General features: G+C 34.4%; 2 protein-coding genes across 2 annotated transcripts in view; both read left to right on the top strand.

The window, feature by feature from the left end:
* Window positions 1-20,377, top strand: part of RpS15 (ribosomal protein S15) — a 79,399-nt gene extending 59,022 nt beyond the window's left edge. Inside the window, exons 3-4 of the mRNA XM_069823876.1 lie at window positions 14,139-14,373; window positions 20,225-20,377. Coding sequence (XP_069679977.1) covers window positions 14,139-14,373; window positions 20,225-20,338 — 349 coding nt within the window. The 3' untranslated portion in view covers window positions 20,339-20,377. The remainder of the gene's footprint in view (window positions 1-14,138; window positions 14,374-20,224) is intronic.
* On the top strand, window positions 1,940-14,212 carry LOC138698141 (uncharacterized). The gene is made up of 2 exons (XM_069823874.1): window positions 1,940-9,527; window positions 11,081-14,212. The coding sequence occupies exon 1, from the start codon at window positions 3,291-3,293 to the stop codon at window positions 4,473-4,475; it is 1,185 nt and encodes a 394-aa protein (XP_069679975.1). The 5' UTR covers window positions 1,940-3,290; the 3' UTR covers window positions 4,476-9,527; window positions 11,081-14,212.
* Window positions 20,378-20,618: the final 241 nt, after the last annotated feature.

Below are 20,618 nucleotides of genomic sequence, written 5' to 3' on the forward strand. Positions count from 1 at the left end.
GACCATAGCATTGTCTTTCCATTTGACTGCAGCAATGTTATTCTCTTTGCATACGACACATTCATAAACTCTGCGAACCATATTCTTCATCTGTTGGATGCCGTCAATGGGAAATTGTTGTTGTTTAGTCAACTGTCTGAAGACAGATCTGAACCTTACAAGTGATACCAACAAGGCACCACTTACAAGGCAACTTGGCGATTAAATAATGGGGTAGGGTGGCTATTTCCTTTCCCCCTCCATTGCAAACATCGTCGATTAGAAATTATCACTCTTATTTTCCATTATAGTGCCGATAGCACTGAAGTCATTCCCAAGGGCAGAGACGAATTTATCAGACGTAAAAAAAATTGTCAAAGTCCCGATACAAAGAGAAGAGTTGATTTGGGGAATTTCTGTTTGTTGACTCACAAAGTAATAAGTGATAGATTCTCCGAGCTCAAGCTTATTACTATTAGCATTTTCAGTATGGTCTTGATGAATACCAAAAGATATACAGTACCCTAGTTGTTGAGCCATAACCCAAATTTTATAGCCAAACGAATAGATTTCCCATCTTCGTTATCCTGGATGCCAAGCTCAGCACTTGTACAGTAAACTCTGTATATAGTGAACATTTGGCTATAATGAACCTAAATCGTTGGTTCCGACCCGCATACATTATAAAGTACTTTAATATTTCCGTTTATAGCGAACCCTCACTTCGGTTATAGTGAACCTAAAACTAGAACTTCCACAAGAAAATGTAATTTTAAAATAGCCAAAATGGTAATTTAGGAAACCCTTTCGCCTATGAACTTCCAAGAATATGTTCAGAACAAAATCTCAAACCTTCTACACGTCATGTGCATTGAAAGACAAAGGATTTGTTCAGCTGCCTGGACAGCTTGAAACATGTTAAAGAGAATAGTGTATGCAGTGAGGGAGAAAGGTAGGATTAGTTCTGACTTCTTTAAAAGAAGTTATTCGAAGAACAGGAAGAGGAAGTGTTTTCTTTTGTAAAAGGGAGTAGAGTGATGACCAAAGGGTAAATACAAGGAGGATTACAATATAATGGTCATCAACCCTCCTTCCCGCATCTTTGTAAAAGTGAATCCGGAGAAATTCCAAGGTCAAGTACACAGTAGACATATCTCTAGTGGGAAGAGGTGCGAAATCGGTCAGTGTCTACTACCTACATGGTCACATTAGATTCAAGTTTCGAACTGTGAACCTTCAAAATGTCGAAGCGTAAAGAGTTTAAGTTGGAAGATAAAGCGAACATTATTACTGATATTGAACATGGTCTGTCCCAAGTGGACATTAATATTGTATGTATAGCAACGTCAATAGTATAAAAACACACACTTCGGTTTTAGTGAACCTCGGATATAGTGAACGAAATATGCTGGTCCGCAGAGGTTCACTATAACCGAAGTTGACTGTATTTAGTTAGTTATGGCATAAATGATCAGAGTACTTATTCCGTCTTCAATGAGTCATGGCCAGTATCATCAGTAGGAGGAAATACGTATAATGGAAATATTTTCTCAAGTTACTGTAACCCTTCTCTTCTAGAATATACACAAAATCTTGTGCATATTTACACTGGCATATGAAACAGTAAAGATAATAATAATAATAATAATAATAATAATAATATTTTAGATATATGTGAAACACGGCAATGAATGTGCCCACTGCACAGTGGTACTGATCACCTCAAAACCCGGCCAAAAATCGATTTTTCAAAATGCGAATATCAGGATATACCCGCCTATCATTATTCTATCATGTCTGTGGGTCATAAAACTGCAGACGATGACTGCACTTCCACACTCCTCAGTTAGTGGTGAGAGCTGAAAGTGAGAGTTAGTTTGTGTGCTTGGTCTCTTGCCGCTAAGCTTATTTCTGATGCGCATTTCAAGACACATTTCTGGCAACTTAATCTTTTGTTATATGGCGAGTAATGTATTTTCTTACTTTCTTTATGTCTATATTATTCTGACAGTGATGTTTTAATCATATGTCATTAGTCGTTATATTTTAAAGTAGTTAATATCGTAGTAAATATGTTCTGCCGCCATTAATTGAAAAAATGTTCACGCAGACCTGCAAAAGTTTCCCGAAGATTCCCGATTCTGATTTATGTTGTAAGATATTGTCTGATATTTCTATTTTTAGATTCTAAAAGAAAAAATCGCGTCTTCTTGCGCCTTTTGATAATATACCAAGAAATGCTTGCTACTGAGGGAATGTGTTAGAATGTAAAAATACTGATAATTTGATAATTATAATTATAAGTTTATGCTAAATGAAAAATCGAACTGTGGTTTTATACTAAAAATAATGATTACTTCAATCTACGATTATGAAATATCACTACAAATTAGTACTGTATTCTTTAAAAAGCCATCTTATTTAGGATTTCTTTGTTTAATGATAGGGTGCAAGATGGCATTTAGACGGAGACAAGAAACATCCGATATTGCAACAAAAATCTGCTGCCAGAAAGGAACAGACATTTTGTTGAATCATATAATAGTAGAAGCGGGAAGAGAAAGCTTTAACGAAAAATGGAAAATATTAAAACGGACTGTTTCCCGATTTTCTAGCGAGTTATTTGGCCAATAAGACAGAGCTGGTACAAAAGGAGATAGATTTCTTCAAGATCCAAACTTGGCTTAGCAGTGAATTAATTTCTGACATTGATGTTAATTTTCCTTCAATTACAAAGAAGTGAAAACCAGACACAGATTTTGAAGAGAATAGTGTGAAGACAAAACGAAGGAAAGCAGAAACTCTAAGAAGTTACGAACTTGTGGAATCATTAACTTTCGCAGCAGAAATGTGGGAACACTGATTCGGCACAGTCGCCAGCTGAAATGCAAAAAACATCAAGACCATCAAAAATTCGAATATGAGTGAACAAAAGGCAACCTTTCTCATACAACTACCTTATACAACTACCTTGTATTGTAAAAATCACTCAGAAAGTATTGTTGCCTTCATGTGGTGGATGGGACGAAGCTGACATGATTTATCTTGAACCAGAGCTGGTAGAAGAGAAAGTGTGGTAACTCTGCTAGAGTCTAATGGGACTTTTAAACCCTCTGCTGTCGCCGCGGCAACTGAGCGAAACTTAGGTGTGACGATCTGCTTAAGATCTCAGTTTTTCTCTTCGTACTGTGGACAGAGCTGATAGAACCCGTTGTGCTGCGAAGTTAAAGAGACATTTCTTGTATTCAAGTGATCTTTATTGTGCCGTTTATGTGAGTGATTAGTGAGTGAGTGAGTAAAGGAGTAGAAATATGCCTTGTTGTTTTGTTCCCGGGTGTAAATCCAGTTATAGAAGCTGTAAGGAGGTAAGACGTTTCTTTTTTCCACCCAAAGACAAGGCTGTTTTTCAGAAGTGGTGTAAAGCAATTCCACGAAAAGACAGAAAACTGCATGCTCGTTCCTATGTTTGTGATATACATTTTTTTGAGGATTTGATCGTAAAAGCCGACAAGTTTATTATTGATGGCAAGGCAGTAGAACTTCCACGGAAAAACTGGCGACTAACACCCGATGCAATACCACATATTTTCCCTAACTTGCCTCAATATCTTACAAAAAACGAAAAGAAGAGGAAAACCCCAACCAAAAGGACATCAATCCCTTCTCATAGAAATGTGCCCTTACCTGTAAGTAACAATAATGCCCATACTTCAACAATGACAAGTCCTGATGAACTTATAAACATTCATGTTTCCGACAATAATTGCGAACATTTAAAACAGAAAATTATTGTATTAAGTAAAAAATTGAAAACAGCCAATAGATATTTAACTAGAATTAAAAATCAATTTAGTGGAGCCAAGGCTAAAATATCTCTCTTGGAGAAGGAAGTTAATGAAATTAAGAAAAGTAAAGCAGAATGCAAATGCAATTGCAAGTTCCTGAGCAAGAAACAAAAATTAATAATTGATACCATGGTAAAGAAGTGCCAGGTCAAGGATGCAAGAGGCATGTGTTATGACGGTAAATTTCTTCTAGGAAGTTTATTGTTCAAAACAAAGTCCCCAAAAGGTTATAGGCATTGTTTGAACCACGAACTCCTACCACTTCCTTCAGAAGATTATTTAAGGCGCCTCTTAAAAGGCATGAAATGCTCATATGGTGTAAATAGGCAGGCAGTTATCGCATTACAAAAGCATTTCGCTGATGAAACTGACGAAAACAAAAAAATGGGAATCCTAATTTTTGATGCGGTGAAGCTACGCGAGAAGGTAGCGTTTAATAGTATTTCACTTAAGGTGGAAGGGTTTGTTAACTTGGGAGACGTGACACCCAAAAATCAGAAGAACACCTTAGCTAATCATCCGCTTGTATGCATGTATGTGCCATTACTCCACAGCTGGGTACAACCTGTTGCAGTATACGCAAGTAGAAATGCTACACTTGGAGACACATTGTCAAAAATAATTTTGCAAGTAATTATTCAGCTAGAATGAGCTGGTGTCAAGGTGATTGGATTCACATCTGATGGGAGCCAGACAAACAAAGCCGCTTGGAAATGTCTTGGCATATCTGGAAAAAATGGAAAAGTTAATTGTTCTCTCCCTAACCCCGTAGACCAGAAAAGGAAATTATGGGCATTTTCTGATGCGGTACATATTTTAAAATGTATCAGAAATAACTTTCATGATAAGGGTGTAGTACAATATTTAGTAACCAGGACATAAACTTTGATGTTTATAGACGGGTATATTTTAAAGACACATCTCCTGAATTTTCAGGGCTTAGGTCATGCCCCAAAATTACATCTAGTCACATTGACCCTACTTCCTTCCAGCGAATGAACGCAAGACTAGCATTCCAGCTGTTTAGTGCGAGCATAGCAAAGTCCATACAATGTTTTAGGGCCATAAATTGTGATGGGTTTGAGGAAAGTGAAAGTACAGAAGAATTCACAAGGCAAATGAATGACCTCGCAGATGCACTAAACTCAAAGACTCCCTCCTCTGCCCTGTACTAAGGATCATTCCATCATAAAATTTTAGGAAATATATTACACATAATTGACAGTAAAAAGAACACGTTCGCCTCAGAAAGAACCCTTGAATCAGAGTAACAATTCAGAGCACTCTCGAAATATCCGACTTCTTATGGAATTGCGGATTTAAATACATTCTGACAGAAAAATTTAACCAAGACTCTCTAGAGCGACATTTCGGAATTATGAGATCATTATCTTGTGATGATCATCCGTCTACCATAGACATTCTACATCTGCACATGCTTCAATCTGTGTATGTTCCAGTTAAAAATGTGCTCTCTTCAAGTGCAAATTGTGAACCCCTAATTGAACCTCCCCTTACTTCCTTTATGAGTCAAATGTGCACCCTTGCGAGAGCTACAGAAGAAACAAATAAGGAGCATAAAGCCGCCGCCTTGAAGAAAATCAGTGATCAGTTGGTGGTTGATGATAATCCAATTGAAATGTACGATTGGGAAAGTAATCTGCCTTCTCTTACACAGAGTGACAAGTTAGCAAAAGAGTGCCTTGTGTATTATTATATCGTCAAAAAAGCAACCAGATTTACTGACTGTGTGTTCTGCATAAATAAGCTTCGCAGTGCATCACTAAGAGAACAATGTCTCCGCTTTCACTAAAATTAAAGATTATGGGAGCTCGAACTCTTTTCTAACGCATCCTTCTGAAGGTGTTATGAATGTTTTAATGCAAACTGAGACAATAGTTGGTGTCAAGATAGCGTCAAATAATAGTTTGTGGGGTGATATTTTTTATGATACGCTGGACAGCCTTATCGAGTACAAACTTCATGTGCCAACGTTAGGATGCAATGAAGAACATGCCATGGAAATAGTTCCTAAACTTATTTTCCATTATTTGAAGTGTCACTTCTTTTTCCGGGCCAAGGAAATTCAGAAGGAACTTCAGGCATCAACAATGGCGAAATCATCCCTCGAGCTCTCAAAAGTCGCAAGCATCTAGTTTCTATTCATTAAAGATACATGTTTAATAAAATTAGTATTTTATTTTTAATAACACTTTAGTTGTAATTAACGTAGAACTTATTTTAGTAACCGAACAAGTATAATTCTGCTTTATGTGTAGTCCTACAGTTGAATTTGGTTTGTAATTATATTAAGTTTGTTTATTACACTTCCACAATACAAGATGTTTCTAATCAAACATATGAGGATGTAATAACGCAAACATAGTTAATTTAATATTCTCTAATAAGTAGCATAAAACTACATAGTTAACGTAATGCTATTAAATTACTTTTATTTAAAAAAAGAACTTAGATACGGTATCTCAAAAGTTCAAAACTTGCATTTGCAAGGATGTAATATCGAAGCTTGATTTGTAAGTATGAGTTTCACGTAATATTTATTTTTCCCCTTGGGTTGCGAATAAACCAGATACAACTGAAACTAATAGGTAAGCAGTAGTAAAAAAGTATTGGTGAAAATATAATGTCCCATTTGATATATTATATTATACTTTCTTGTACATCGAAAACTATAATTTTGTGTCAAAATGTACTTACAACAACACAAAAATGTTCAGTTTTGCGAAGCTGTACTTTTTTTGCGTTCTTCTCTCTGAAGCTGGCAGAATGTCCCAGTGTACTGTTGATTATTATACTCTTATTTACGATTCAGGAGTGTATGGTATAACTCAAGAGTAGTAGTATTACATTTTTTTAAATACGTAAAATATTGTGATAAACTATAATATACTTTTATCTAGTGGGTATTTTAAAAACATCTGTATTGACTCGAATAGCGCTCCTGAAACTGAGAACAGAAAACAGAGCGAGCGCTGCTCTGCGACGAACCACTGTACTAGTGGAAGTATCGTCACTTTCTCTTCTACCCGCTCTGCTTGAACTATAACTATTGTTCTGCACACATCTTAACAAGTCGTTCCCATGCAATTTGCAACCTTACCCACCTTCTTCCTAATTCTTCCAGGGAAAACCTGTATTAAGTCTGACAGACTTTCAGGTTATTGCTTGACCTCTTTATTTTAAATGTAGTAGACCTATACGGAAATGAGATTTTCCGAGCAATTAGAAACTATGGTTCTCGGCTGGAATAATCCTACCCTTCTGATTGAGATAGGAATATCACTTTTCAAACAACAGTTTGTAAGTGCCTGTAGTTTGAGGTGTTAATAGGTACTTGTTTCTTACAGGTATCAGCTAAAATGCATGTGTCCCACATCTCCTAAACCAGTAAAGCGAAACAGTGCTTGCAGTACTGTTGTGTCATTCATTTCACTCAGTTCTCTAGTTTTAGTAGGCCTACTTACAATACCTATAAAGTGCAAGTGGGTTTATCTACTGCTTTTAAATAACTAAAATGGCCCCTGTATCTTCAACCCTAACGATAAAAATAAAATCATGGGTTGCAATGGACGAAGCTTTCACTACAGATGGAAAAATAGTAATGTGTCAAGTGTGCAGTAAAATAGTCGGGTGCTTATGAAATCACAACTGGAGAGTCTTATGTACCTATCCTATACCTGCCAGATATTGATATTAAATTTTTTCATGATTTTACATATTTTGGCACATATTCAGCTTATTTTTCTTACATAAATATGTACATATTTAACACCTTGATATTACATAAAAATCCGGTCCCTAACCATTACTATAATCTTCTTTTCTTTGCTCTTCCCTCAAATCATCTTGAGCCACATTGCTATGCTTAAAATAAGAAACAATATTTTTCACCCTTCCAAGATAGTGACTATTCTTAACATTACCAAGTGCTTTTGATACTATCAAATTAATATTATGTGCAAAATAACAGACATGAAAATTATTTTCTGAATTTTCTTCCAATAGATCTAACAGTATTTTAACTGCAGCAACAATATTAACTCCATTATCAGTTGTAACTGACATACTTTTCTTTGAGACCTTCCATGTAGTTATTTCATTCAGATCATCACAAATGTGTTTTAATTGTGGTGTGGCGTAAGATTTTTTACTCCAAGGGACTTGGAATTCATTCTGGAAAAGTATGAGACCTACTCTGGGTAAATTCAGAAAGTATTTACAGAAAAATTTGGAACGACTAGAGAATACGAATATAGACTTGATCATGCACAATTGATCAGACTGTGCAGAGAAAACAATACAAACGAATGACTTCTTCTCCATAACATATGAACTTATCTTATGACTTGTTAACTTACCAATAGTGAACAGTCAGAACGATGAAACTCCTCGTTGCATTCATCACAGTTACAATGTCAGTAGTAATGGCATTTCTGCTAAGATTGGATAGTATATTGGAGACGAGGGTCTGCATGGAGGTATATTTCTGCTCTATAAGATTTATAATCTGAAATAAACAAAGTAGGCCTACATATTAATAATTGCATTAAGCTTATTAGCTTAGTTATATTTTTGTAAATGCTTAAAGTTTATGTAATTTACCGTTTTCCTACTTGGTACTGATTATAGAGTCATTCCACGTCAAATCGCACAACAAAACACGACCATTCTCGTAAATGGTCGAATTTTTTTTTCATGAGTTCCAGACATCAAATAAGGAGACACATATTGTTTTATTTCTACAATTATTAATTATTTGTGTAGTTATGACTATTTGAAATTACGCAAATTATGTGTGCACTGTTACATAAGCTCACTTGGAACTCTGTGTCTGAATATAGTTGAGATTTGGGGTTTGGCGCATTTGAAAGACTAAATACAACACTTTTTATTACTTTAGCCCTATCACAAATAAATTTAAAATTTGGTCTAATTTTTTTATCATTTCTTTTTCAAAGCAAAATTACTACATTAAATAGCCAAGTTAAAAATCTGAAAAAAATATAGACTTGTTCCCTGATGTATTATCTGTAAACTAATGCATTTAAAAATGTGTGATCTGCATACATACATTTACAACAATTTATTTTCCGGAAGCATGCAAGCACTCATGATCCCCAGCTAATGAACCATTTGCGGCCATGGCCGGCCTACACATACATGGTGTTAGAAGGCTGTGCACGGAAAGTTTTACGGAATGCAAAGAAAATGTACAACCTGAAAATTACATAGTTATTGCACACTTTTCTGAAAGTTATTCTTTAGTAATACAAGATTCAATACAAGGTGTGCATTGGAACAACTGCCAAGCCACAATACATCCTTTTGTAGTATATTTTAAAGAAGGTACAGAAATTCGTCACAAAGGTATTGTCAACTCAGAAAGCATGAAAAATGACATCGATTCCTTTCACTTTTTTCAATCCGAAGCAATCAGTTTCTTAAATAAGGATTCAACGATAATAAAAAAAATTATCTACTTTTCCGATGGATCACAATTCACTATACAAAAACAAAAATAATTTTATGCTCGACCATGCTGAAATGTAGTAATTATACACCTGGTAGCAGTCCTTTAATGCATGTCATTAAAGTTCAGGTTTTCGATTATTTTCGGATATGCAATCGAAAGACAATGAGGGAAACGTCACAGAGGCTGGAAATCCAATACTGTCGCAGAAGGTTATGTTCTGTTACTATAATAATTAGCGTTAATTGCAAATAATATTCAAATAAATTCAATTTGTCATCTCGTTTTTCAATTCTAAATCAATTTCCAGGTTATATCAAAATTAGTCCATGTTATTCTGTAGATTATATCAAGGTCAATGACATTATTGTTCCTCTGAAAAAATCAATACTTTCGCGTCTGCGCACATCTCACAATTTACGAGCTATGCACAAGGTCACTTCCGCTCTTCAGTCAGATACGAATAAAATGAATACTTCTGAATAATTTCAAGTTAGAAATATGGTCGAGCATAAAAAGTCGTATGAAACTTGCCTATAATGGTAATTAAGACACTCGTATGAAAATTATGAAACTCGCTTGCGCTCGTTTCATAAACAAACATACTCGCGTCTTAATTACCATCATTATAGGCTCGTTGCATAATGTACTATTAAAAATATCTGCTTACATGAAGACGATTATGGAATTAGCGCCGATTGGCACTTCTTTAAACTACGTCACATGGTAAATGTCCATGTGATGACATTGATGGAAGGCTGCTATTACACTATCAAAGATCTTTGATAAAAGATAGGATTTGGGGTATATTACACTACATAAAAACTTTTATAAAATATTTTATCAAAGATAACCCAAAATTATGAACAAAACTCACCTAACATTTATTCCACAACAGTTAACACGTGTTGGGAGGATTTGTTGATACTAATATTTACACCTTACGTTTATGATTTGTTGATACTAATATTTACACATTGAGTTTATAACACCATGAATGAAGAACAGTATTATGATTGTTTAGCTACAATTAGTTCAGTTATTACAGAAGCATTTTACCGAAAAAAAAAAAAAAGAAAAAAAAGAAACGTCTGTGGGTTAAACCGTGGATTGCAAAACGTGATAAGAGAGGTATCCATCAGAACTTATTGGAAGAGCTACAATGCGAGGACTTGAAAAGTCATACAAATTATTATATAATATTAATTCTATATTATACAAATTATTTATTTACAACATTTAATTTCCTTGCGGTAGCAACAGTCCAGTTATATTTGTGTTCCGCCATATTACACTGTCATATGTTTTATAATATATATTTTATAAAAGATCTTTGTCAAAGAACTTTGATAGTGTAATAACAGCCAAACTGTTAAAAGACTTGCTATGAGAGTCAGCCTACAACCCAGACAAGGTCCTATATAAACAACACCAAAAAACTGTTTGATTGGGCACCAAAAAAAAACCATTTCTAACTTGTCATTTATATTTTGTCCCCTGAATAAGCACAAAAACCACACTGAAAATTTGCAGACCAGATATCACAATCTAAAACCAGTAACTGGTACGCCTACATTAAAATTACAGTCTTTCATTCCATTGTCAAAAACTGAAGGCGAGTGAAAATTTAAAGTGTAGTGAATGAAAACAGACGTTTAAAATGCAAAATGTACAAATATATGACGATTTCATAATAAATGAATACAAGTTTAAGGTAGCAGTGTTTCCTCAAGTGACTTGATCCGTATTGGGTGTAATGTTGCAGTTTCACTGGATCATCCAGTACCGATAAATCTCCCAGCGCAAGGTCAACGCTTCTGGTCCACTGCTGCTGCACCAGTCTATTATACATTGCTTTGTAAATAATTAAATTTCCATTAAACTATTAGAGATCCCATTGTGATTTTTTTCTAGAATTATTGGGAATACTTCAGTGCACTTAGTAGGATTTTTTTTAATACGGCTATTTCACTTTGATATCTAACGTTTAAAAATTGAATCACAAAAAAAAATATATGTAATAATTATTTTAAAATCAGTTAGTAAAAATGCATATATAATTTATTAATATTATTAAATTTATTTATATTTATATAATGTTTAATCGGTAATTTGCTAGGAGACGTCATTGCATATAGACCACTTTTACACTAAACCTAACCTTAGTGTATACAACGTATACTAAACAATTATAAAATACGATAATTTGGTCCAGGGAGCATCCGTTTTTGGTGTAAAGATAATTCGTTTGGCGTGTCTCTTAATTGAAATTAGGTTTAGTGTAAAAGTGGTCTATATGCAACGACGTCTCCTAGCAAATTACCGTTTAATCTTTTAAACTTTCTAAATTGCATATTGTACTATGATTGCTATCTACTGTATTGATTTTTCTCTTATTCCATGTATGCATTTTTTTAATTGTTTTCCGGACCTATATGATCACCTGTTATGACAGGCGGATTTTTAGTATTATCTTAATAAAAGACAGTATTTCAAGCTTTTAAATGCATTTTTCAGTAAAATTTTAATATCAATATCCTCAGAAATATGACGCTTGAAATGTTGCATTGTGCGACATTTTTAACGAATTTTAATATGCAATATTTTAAAAACGTGGACTTCGATGGAAATAAAAATACGTTTGTTAGTTTATTAGACCCATAGAGTTGGTAAAAAAAATATAAACGCAATCAAAAATATGAAGGTCAAAATTTGTACAATTTTGTGGGATTTGACGTGGAATGACTCTATAGTGAAATAGTAGTCTTTAGAAATTTCTGCATGCCTTCCTTTTCAGTAGGCTATAGCTCAATGGCAAATTGTCTCTGCAGATCATATATATTAAGACCTGAGTAATTGAGGTTTCTCTGCTTCCTCCAACTAGAAAGGAAACCAGGAATAATAAACTTGAACTTGAAATTAAAAAATAATAATTGATAATGAAGCACTGGTATTACCTATTTTAATGACAATGAAAACTAATTATATTTATACCACTCTGTTTTCTTTATATTTATATTAGTCTATTTCCTCCTTAAATCAAGAGTTCAAATGGTCAAGTAAATGAATCTTACCATCATTATTTCTCTGATCCATAAACATTCTTATTGTTACTCGCGTGAAACTAGTTGAAGAGTCCTTATATACAGATGAAGAATGAGACATTGTTGACGTAGAGTTAGGAGATACTGTAGCTATAGATAAAAATTCCAGAGGAAAAGACCTTTGGGGAGGCCGAGACGTAGATGAGAAGATAATATTAAAATGGATTTGAGGGAGGTGGGATATGATGGAGACACTGGATTAATCTTGCTCAGGATAGAGACCAATGGTGGGGTTATGTGAGAGTGGCAATGAACCTCTGGGTTCCTTAAAAGCCAGTAAGTAAGTAGTAAGTATAGATAAAAATTCCTAGATCACGTTCACTGAAACTGAAGCCTCTGAAGTTTCATTTAGTTGTATACCTGTAGTATTAAGTACAATGTTAATAATATAAATGATTCAATATTTTTATCTGTATATACAGTATTTTCCAAATTTCCAATAATGTGTGGAACTGTATCTTAACATTAAAAATAAATAGCACTACAAATAATTCCACATGATTGCTGCATTTCTCTGTAATACCGGAAATTATTTATTAGTTGCCATGGCTTATGATATGACCCTCATAGGTGTAGAGTCTCACACTGGAACAATGTGATATCGGCTTTGCAGAAAGGTTACTGTCTTTGAGCGATACGTGTTGCCGACATTACAGCCTGCTTGTTGAAAAGTGATACGCCTATGTATTGCTCAGTTAGAGCAACATTTGTTCTAGTTACATTGGCCTATGAAACGTTGAGCTTCAGATTCTGAAAACATTGCTACAACAATCGAGACATCTCATGGTTCTGCCAACAATATCAAAATTTCAAATTTGTGGAATTGGTAGGAAAATACCCATGTACGAGTATTATGTTGGTATTTGTGATACATATCTTGAAACTAAGGTCGGGACTATCGAAGAAGGTGAGAAAGAGGAAGATGAAGAACCAACTAACTTTGTAATACTCTTGCACAGCAATTTACGAATTCTCTACCCAGAACCTTTGCCTTTTCCTTCTCATTTTAAATAGTCACGAGAGCATGAGAACCTCATCATCTGACGATGATGAGATGGTGACATTCTTAACTTTTATTACAGAACAGCAAACTCGATTGACTAGATTGCTAATCACATGTTGCTTCAGTGTGAAAGGTCAGAGAAATATTGCTAGTTGCAGCATATTTCTCTGGTGAGAGAGCTGCCTTAGAGTAGATTTTAAAATGTAGAATATGTAAGGAGAAAGATAACATTATTTTACTATGAACACATTTAATGGTGTAAAGAAAGGAATTGATACAGGCGATTATTTTAAGTGTATTGACATACTTCATCGAATTTTTATGTTAATTTAATTCTTGTTGCATATATTAGATCGAACATTAACTTGTGAATCTGTTTAAAAACATTAAACAACTTAAATTATCTAATATTGATCAAAGTACGTAAATATTAAAATATTGTGTTATATAATTTCATTTTATTACCAGTGGTAATAATATTGTAATATGAAATGGCAGAAAATTAATTCTGTATTTGTATAAAGTATGAGAAGTTGTAGATTGAAATTATATAATACAATATTTTAATATAAAATGGTTTTGTGTTAAGGTTTCCTAATTTACTTGACAGATGTTTAGAATAGAATGTTTTATTTCATCAAACCTCAATATGATCTTCAAAAGTACTTAGTTTATCGATATAACATCTTATTAGCATTTTATCATTTTTGTTTTAGGGAACAATTGATGGAGTTGATGCATTCTCGAGCTCGACGTCGTTTTCGTAGAGGACTTAAACGGAAGCCAATGGCTCTAGTTAAAAAACTGAGAAAAGCCAAGAAAGAAGCACCTCCTAATGAGAAGCCAGAAATTGTGAAAACCCATCTACGCAATATGATTATTGTTCCTGAGATGGTTGGAAGCATTGTTGGTGTTTACAATGGCAAAACCTTCAATCAGGTCGAAGTCAAGGTATAAGGAAAACAAGTTATGTTACAATATTAGTGTGATGCATGCAGATATAATTGAAATTCCAGAAGAGAAACATCACCTATGTGCACACACAATCACAGAATAGACTACCTTTTGGTTGATCTTAATGTTTCACATCACATTGCATTCAAGACAGTTAAAATGTGGTTATCATTTCAGAAATGTTGGAAGATGATATTGTATTATATTTATTAACATTCAATGGTATTCATACATTGCTTTACAGCTAGAATATGGAACAAGTCAAAAAACTTCATACTATTATGAAGTCTTAATTTATAGTCACAGTCTAGATTAAATATATACAAACAAGATTTACAATATAGTCTACTAATACAACACATAGTTTTAGTATCAATTTCATGAAGCGTTACTGAATGTAATGAATTCACCTACAGAATAGAAGGCGTGAGAAATTAGGTATTTTTTTTAATTTGGCCCTAAATCTTATGTTTTGAGTTTCATTTTTTATATCCATAGGGAGGCTATTAAAAATTTTTTACTGCCATATAACGCACTCCTTTTTGATAGCATGATAGACTTGCCGATGGAGTATGAAAGTCAATTTTTTTTACGTGTATTTATGCTATGAACTGTTGAATTTATTACTAAGTTTTCACAATTACATAAGAGGAAAATTATTAATGAAAAGATATACTGACAAGCCATGGGCATTATTTGTAGTTTTTTTTAAATAGTCCTACACAGTTCCCTAGATTTGGCATCTAGTATTATTCTAAATACAGTACTCTTTTTTTGTAATAGGAATATACTGTTACTATCTGTGAAATTTCCCCAGAATATTATTCCAAAACTCATTACCGAGTGGAAGTATGCAAAGTATATGGTGTTCCTTCATATAGAATATTTACAGTAGAATGTTATCACTTCTGTTTTCTTTTTTGCGATTTATTAAAGTTATTCTTCAATATGTGTACCACACTTTTTAATTTTTGTGTTTATATTTACATGTGTACATAAAGCTGAGTGTACTAGAATTTGAGAATTCTTCTTACTAAAAAAAAAAAAGTAGCCAATGTACTCGTATCTAAATTTAGCATTAAAGTGTGAATAAAGCAAGGCTCCTAGTAAGCTCGCCACATCGGGTAAATTTAATTCTGAGAAATGTTCAGTATAACGAATTAATTTATCCAAATATCAGTCTTTGTTGATATTTTGTCGAGAATAAAGGAAATTGATTAATATTCATTTATGAAATTAAATACCAGTACTAGATGGTATACGTGATTTTTCTAGTGGTTTTGTGTTAAGGTTTCCTAATTTACTTGACAGATGTTTAGAATAGAATGTTTTATTTCCACTCAACCAACCTTAATACAATAGTGACATACACTTACTGGCAAAAAGAATGGGCCGAATCTTGGTCAATAGAAATGCTAAGTTTTATCGCGTGGTTCTCTCGTGTAAACATACTGCGCATCAAGGCATTGCTGTGGTGTCTCTTCATTGAAAGTCATCCGTCTACAATGTAATCAACCTTATGAGCTGTGTGTGGCCCAGTGGTAAGATATCTGACATTTGTTGCAGAGGTTGTGAGTTCGCCTCCCGTTACGGTAATTTTTTTTTTTTTTAATTTTAGTTTTTAATTAATTTATTAGTTTAAATGTGAAATGGTATTTGTTAAGAAACTTCGTTATGCCTGCCTTGTAAAAATATTATTGTCCATCACTTGTGGGCTATTAATAGGCGAGACCTGGCCTGTATAAACAAAAATACTTGTTTCATATCCTAGAAAACCAGATGCATATCAAACATAAATAAATAGTTAAATAAACAAAAACAAACAATTTGTTAATATATTAATAAAAAAGGCCTGTGGTGGGGACTAGTATCTCTTCCGTAAACCACCTGCGTCAACATCTGCCTTCATTCTGCACGGGATGGAGTCCACAAGATTATGGAACAGGTCTAAATTCATGGCCACCTCCTACCACGCATCTAGAACTCAGTCCCACAATTCATCAGCTGTCCGAACGGGTGGTTGTTCTGCCCAATTAGAGCGTAGGATCCGTTTGACTCTAGCCCACAAATTTTCAGTTGGATTCATATCTGGTGATTTTGGAGGCCAGTCGACCGGGTCGACATCACTCCTCATAAACCATCTTTGAATCCGGTTGGCGGCGTGTACCGGGTGATTATCCTGCTGGAAGAAAAGTGTTCCTTCTGGATATCATTTTCGGGCGGAAGGGATCATTACATTTGCCAAAATGTGTTTGTAGACTTCTGCCATAAACCGACAGTGGATGCGTTCCAGAAGTCCTGCCTCATCGTATGACATCCACCCTCAACACGCGACGCTCATGCGACCCGACCTGTTAAATCGTCTCACGAAGCGTTCATCATATCGTATCGGTCATTCAGGACCATCGTTGCTACTGGAGACAATTACCTCATTGAAGAAAATGAAATTTCTCCAATCGAAGTCCTTTCGGAGAGTAGCATACGCTACACGGTCCACGGCATTCTCCATCGTCAAATGTTCTCTCCTCACAGCTCGATGACACCATATGCCATGCTCTCTAAAACGTCTCCTTACGGTGTGTGGGAAACCAGGAAAGTTGGACGCCATCTTGAGTTGAGAGGCAATTTTAAACTTCATCTTCACTCAATAACATGGCGACCTCTTCCCTTGTAGAAATCCACGACCGACCAGGATTGGGACGATTCACAACTTCACCATTCTCGATAAACAATTTAGCCCACCGCTTAGCAATTGACAATGGGACTCCAATCTCTCTGGCTACAGAATAACCTATGCAAATCAGGGCAATGAGTTGTCTCTCTGCCATCTTCAAGCGTAATGACGAGACAGAATGTTTTATTAACAGACAGAAGTGTTGCTTAGAAGAGAGAGGGAGGTTTATTATTTATTAGAGTTTGGGTATATTCTAAAAAATATCGTCACATAATTATAGCTTTGCAAGACATATATAATGGCAAATTTGTAATTAAAAAAAAAAAAAAAAGAAGATTGTAAGAGATTCGAACCTTGAGCTACTACTATCGTCTCACTCAAAACACCAGTGCCGTAACGGCTTATGCTACTATGACTGTTAATATCATTTTGGCATAATACGTGGTTTTCCTTTTAATATTTTCTTCGGTTGATTTTGTATTTATCAATTTTATTATTATTTCAATCTTCAGAGGCCCTGAAGTATGTAGAATCAACCCTACATTCCATATTATAACATATTTTATACTCTTAAACAAATGCAGCAAATTTAAATGGTTTAATTATGTGTTACGTGGTGAACTACGGCTCTGATGAGACGAGCATGTGCAATGTTATGTATCTGAAATTGTCGCCGGCTCATTCTTTTTGCCATTAAGTGTACATATGAATATTTACAATACACTGGAAATTCTCCACCAGTATTCTTCAGTTAAATTTTAAGGACTAGTACATATTTATTTAATTTGAGATAAAGCCTATAGGAAAAAGTAATAACTTAATTGATGAGCTAATGTAATTCAATTCAGTCTATATGCAAGACGTAAAGAATTATAATTAAGTTGAAATAGCTAGTTGGATAAATGATGAGAATTAATTTAATAGTAGTTTAATAGAACTATGTTATAGGGAGCAAAAATATAAATGTAAAATATAGTGATATAATGAGAATAATATTAATGTAATGAGATTTTGCCATTAGTGGTTTTATATTCTATTTAAAGAAATTAATGGTAATAATAGGAATGGACAGATGTTAGTTTCATTATAAGTAACAAAATAGTATTAATCAGAAATTAATTTGTTAAGCAAGAATTTATGTAATTTTGACCTAAATGAAGTTACTGTCCAACAACCCCTTACATCACTCAGAAGCGAGTTCCAATTTCTAGCAACTGAAACTGTATAGAATGAAGATATAAAGATGTCTTGTGATAAGGTATAATCAGCAAATTGTTGCGATGAGGCCTGGTACTTAGCTGATGATATGCTGATAAATTTTGAAAACGAGAAGCCAAGTAGATCGGGGTAGCGGTGCGCAGAATTTGAAATAAGAGAATGCAGGACTCGTCAATTGCTTATTCTTAACCAAGACAGGGCTTGGAAAGATGGGGAAACGTGATCATACTTAAGAATATTGCCAATGTAATGGACGGACGCATTATGCACATGTAACCTGCTGCTCAAATTTGCATTTAGGTTGCTTAATATAACACCGCAGTAGTCAAAATGTGGCATCACGAGTGTTTGTACAAGGATTAATTTTAGTTTATTAGGAAGAAAATGCTTCAGTACATCCTGGTGAAGGCCCTTTGAAATATGTTATTAATATAATCTAAAATTAGAATGGAATTGACATTTGCACAGTAATGCAACAGTTATCACGTTGGGCAGCTAGCAGTTTGCTGATGAGCAAATGTCAGAATTTGAGCAGTTGATATTAACTCGTAAATTTCTATGAAACTAATAATTGGTACAGCATGGCGATATAAATCTGTATGTATTAATACAATCCTGTGCAAAACGACATTGATGTGTGATGTGATGTTACTAATGAAATGTTGAGTCACTTACAGCATTTGATGTAGATTTTAATTAGAATGTGATTCAAACATTTTTTCCACTCAACCCATTTTTAATAGAAAAACAATGTGTGGAAGTAACTATCGTGAGTTTGAATTCTACTTAATGTGTAAATGTTTATCACTTGTCGTTGGGATGACTTGTATGATCTTATGTAGAAGCTGACCAGCTGATACAGTGTCATGGGAATTGAGTCATATCTGTTATGCAAGATTTGAAATGGTCTGAAAGAGCAAAGAGTCAAACCCTGATGAAGTAATTTTTAAGGAACAGTATTTCCATTATCTTTTTATCATATAACATACGTATTTTTATCACATACATCTCCCCTCTTCTTTTCCCCTTAATTAAAAAATATTGCTTGCCTGCCGATCTAGAGTTGTGCTGAGGCATGGGTTTGATTCTCGCTTGGGCTGATTACCTGGTTGGGTTTTTTTTTTCGATGTGTTCCCCAGCTGTAAGGCGAATGTCAGGTAATCTATGTTGAATCCTGGACCCCAGCTCGCCAAATACCATCTTGCTATCACCACATTCATTGACACTAAATAACCTTTTATTTGACACAGTGTCGTTAAATAACCAAGTAAAAAAAATACTGGATTAGTTTTTGGACTACAAAGCTAGTGAATTTGGGATTTGATTCCCAATAGGAAAGTGATTTCTCTCTTAGTTTGTGTTCCTTGTCCTGTATTCTTCCTTTGTTTTAAGCAGTACCTTTGCTGCATATTTTTTCATAGTAGAAAAAGTCGTACTGTTCATGAAACTCTGTTGTTGATTGTTGACAAGGTGATTATTAGATGCTATTTTTCAGGATGTCAGACATTAACAATATCTTGTAATTAAAGTTTACAGTAAACTGATCAAATACAAAATCTTGTATTTCTGCTGCTGTTCATTGTTATGTAGACAAATCGCGGGTGCTCGTGTAAAGGGGGTTAAGTATGATTTCGCTAAACTGGGATAAGTACAGATTTCAACTCTCCACAATTACTTTTTTCTTGTGTTAAAGGTGTCAAATCATTCTTCCATCCATGATGCAGCTACAGTGCTCCGTATTTTGTGACAAAGCGGTTTTGTTTAGTACCAAAGGAGAGAAGTTTACATACCTTACAATTTGACTTAACCCCCTTACACGAGCACCCACGAAATATTCTGTGATTGTTCTACAGAAATATTTATCTTCAGTACTTTATAATGGGTAGCTGGTATCTTGCTCAGTCACTTTGATTTGTGCAAACATGTTTCTTATTGTTCATTTAATATTTGTTTCAGCCGGAGATGATTGGACACTACTTGGGCGAATTTAGTGTTACCTACAAACCTGTGAAACACGGTAGACCCGGTATTGGTGCTACACACAGCTCAAGATTCATACCTTTGAAATAAAAATGTATCATTTCAGAAAATAAAATATAATAATAAGAATTTGTCATTTTCATTTACCTTCTATAAGCACAATGAAATATGTATAATTATGAGGTATATAGGGTGGCCCAAAAGTTCTGTATAAATGGGGAAATGCAGCCTGCAATTTGAAAAAGATTTTTTTTTCTCGTGAACCATGTTTACCAGTTACAAGTGTATGGAACTCATTCTTCTGTGTGGATGTGAAGGCTACACCCACAGGTGTTGCAGCAGAATTTAATCAAGGATACCTGGAGCTAGA

The sequence above is a fragment of the Periplaneta americana genome, chromosome 4, assembly GCF_040183065.1.
Source record: "Periplaneta americana isolate PAMFEO1 chromosome 4, P.americana_PAMFEO1_priV1, whole genome shotgun sequence".
Taxonomy (NCBI): Eukaryota; Metazoa; Arthropoda; class Insecta; order Blattodea; family Blattidae; genus Periplaneta; species Periplaneta americana.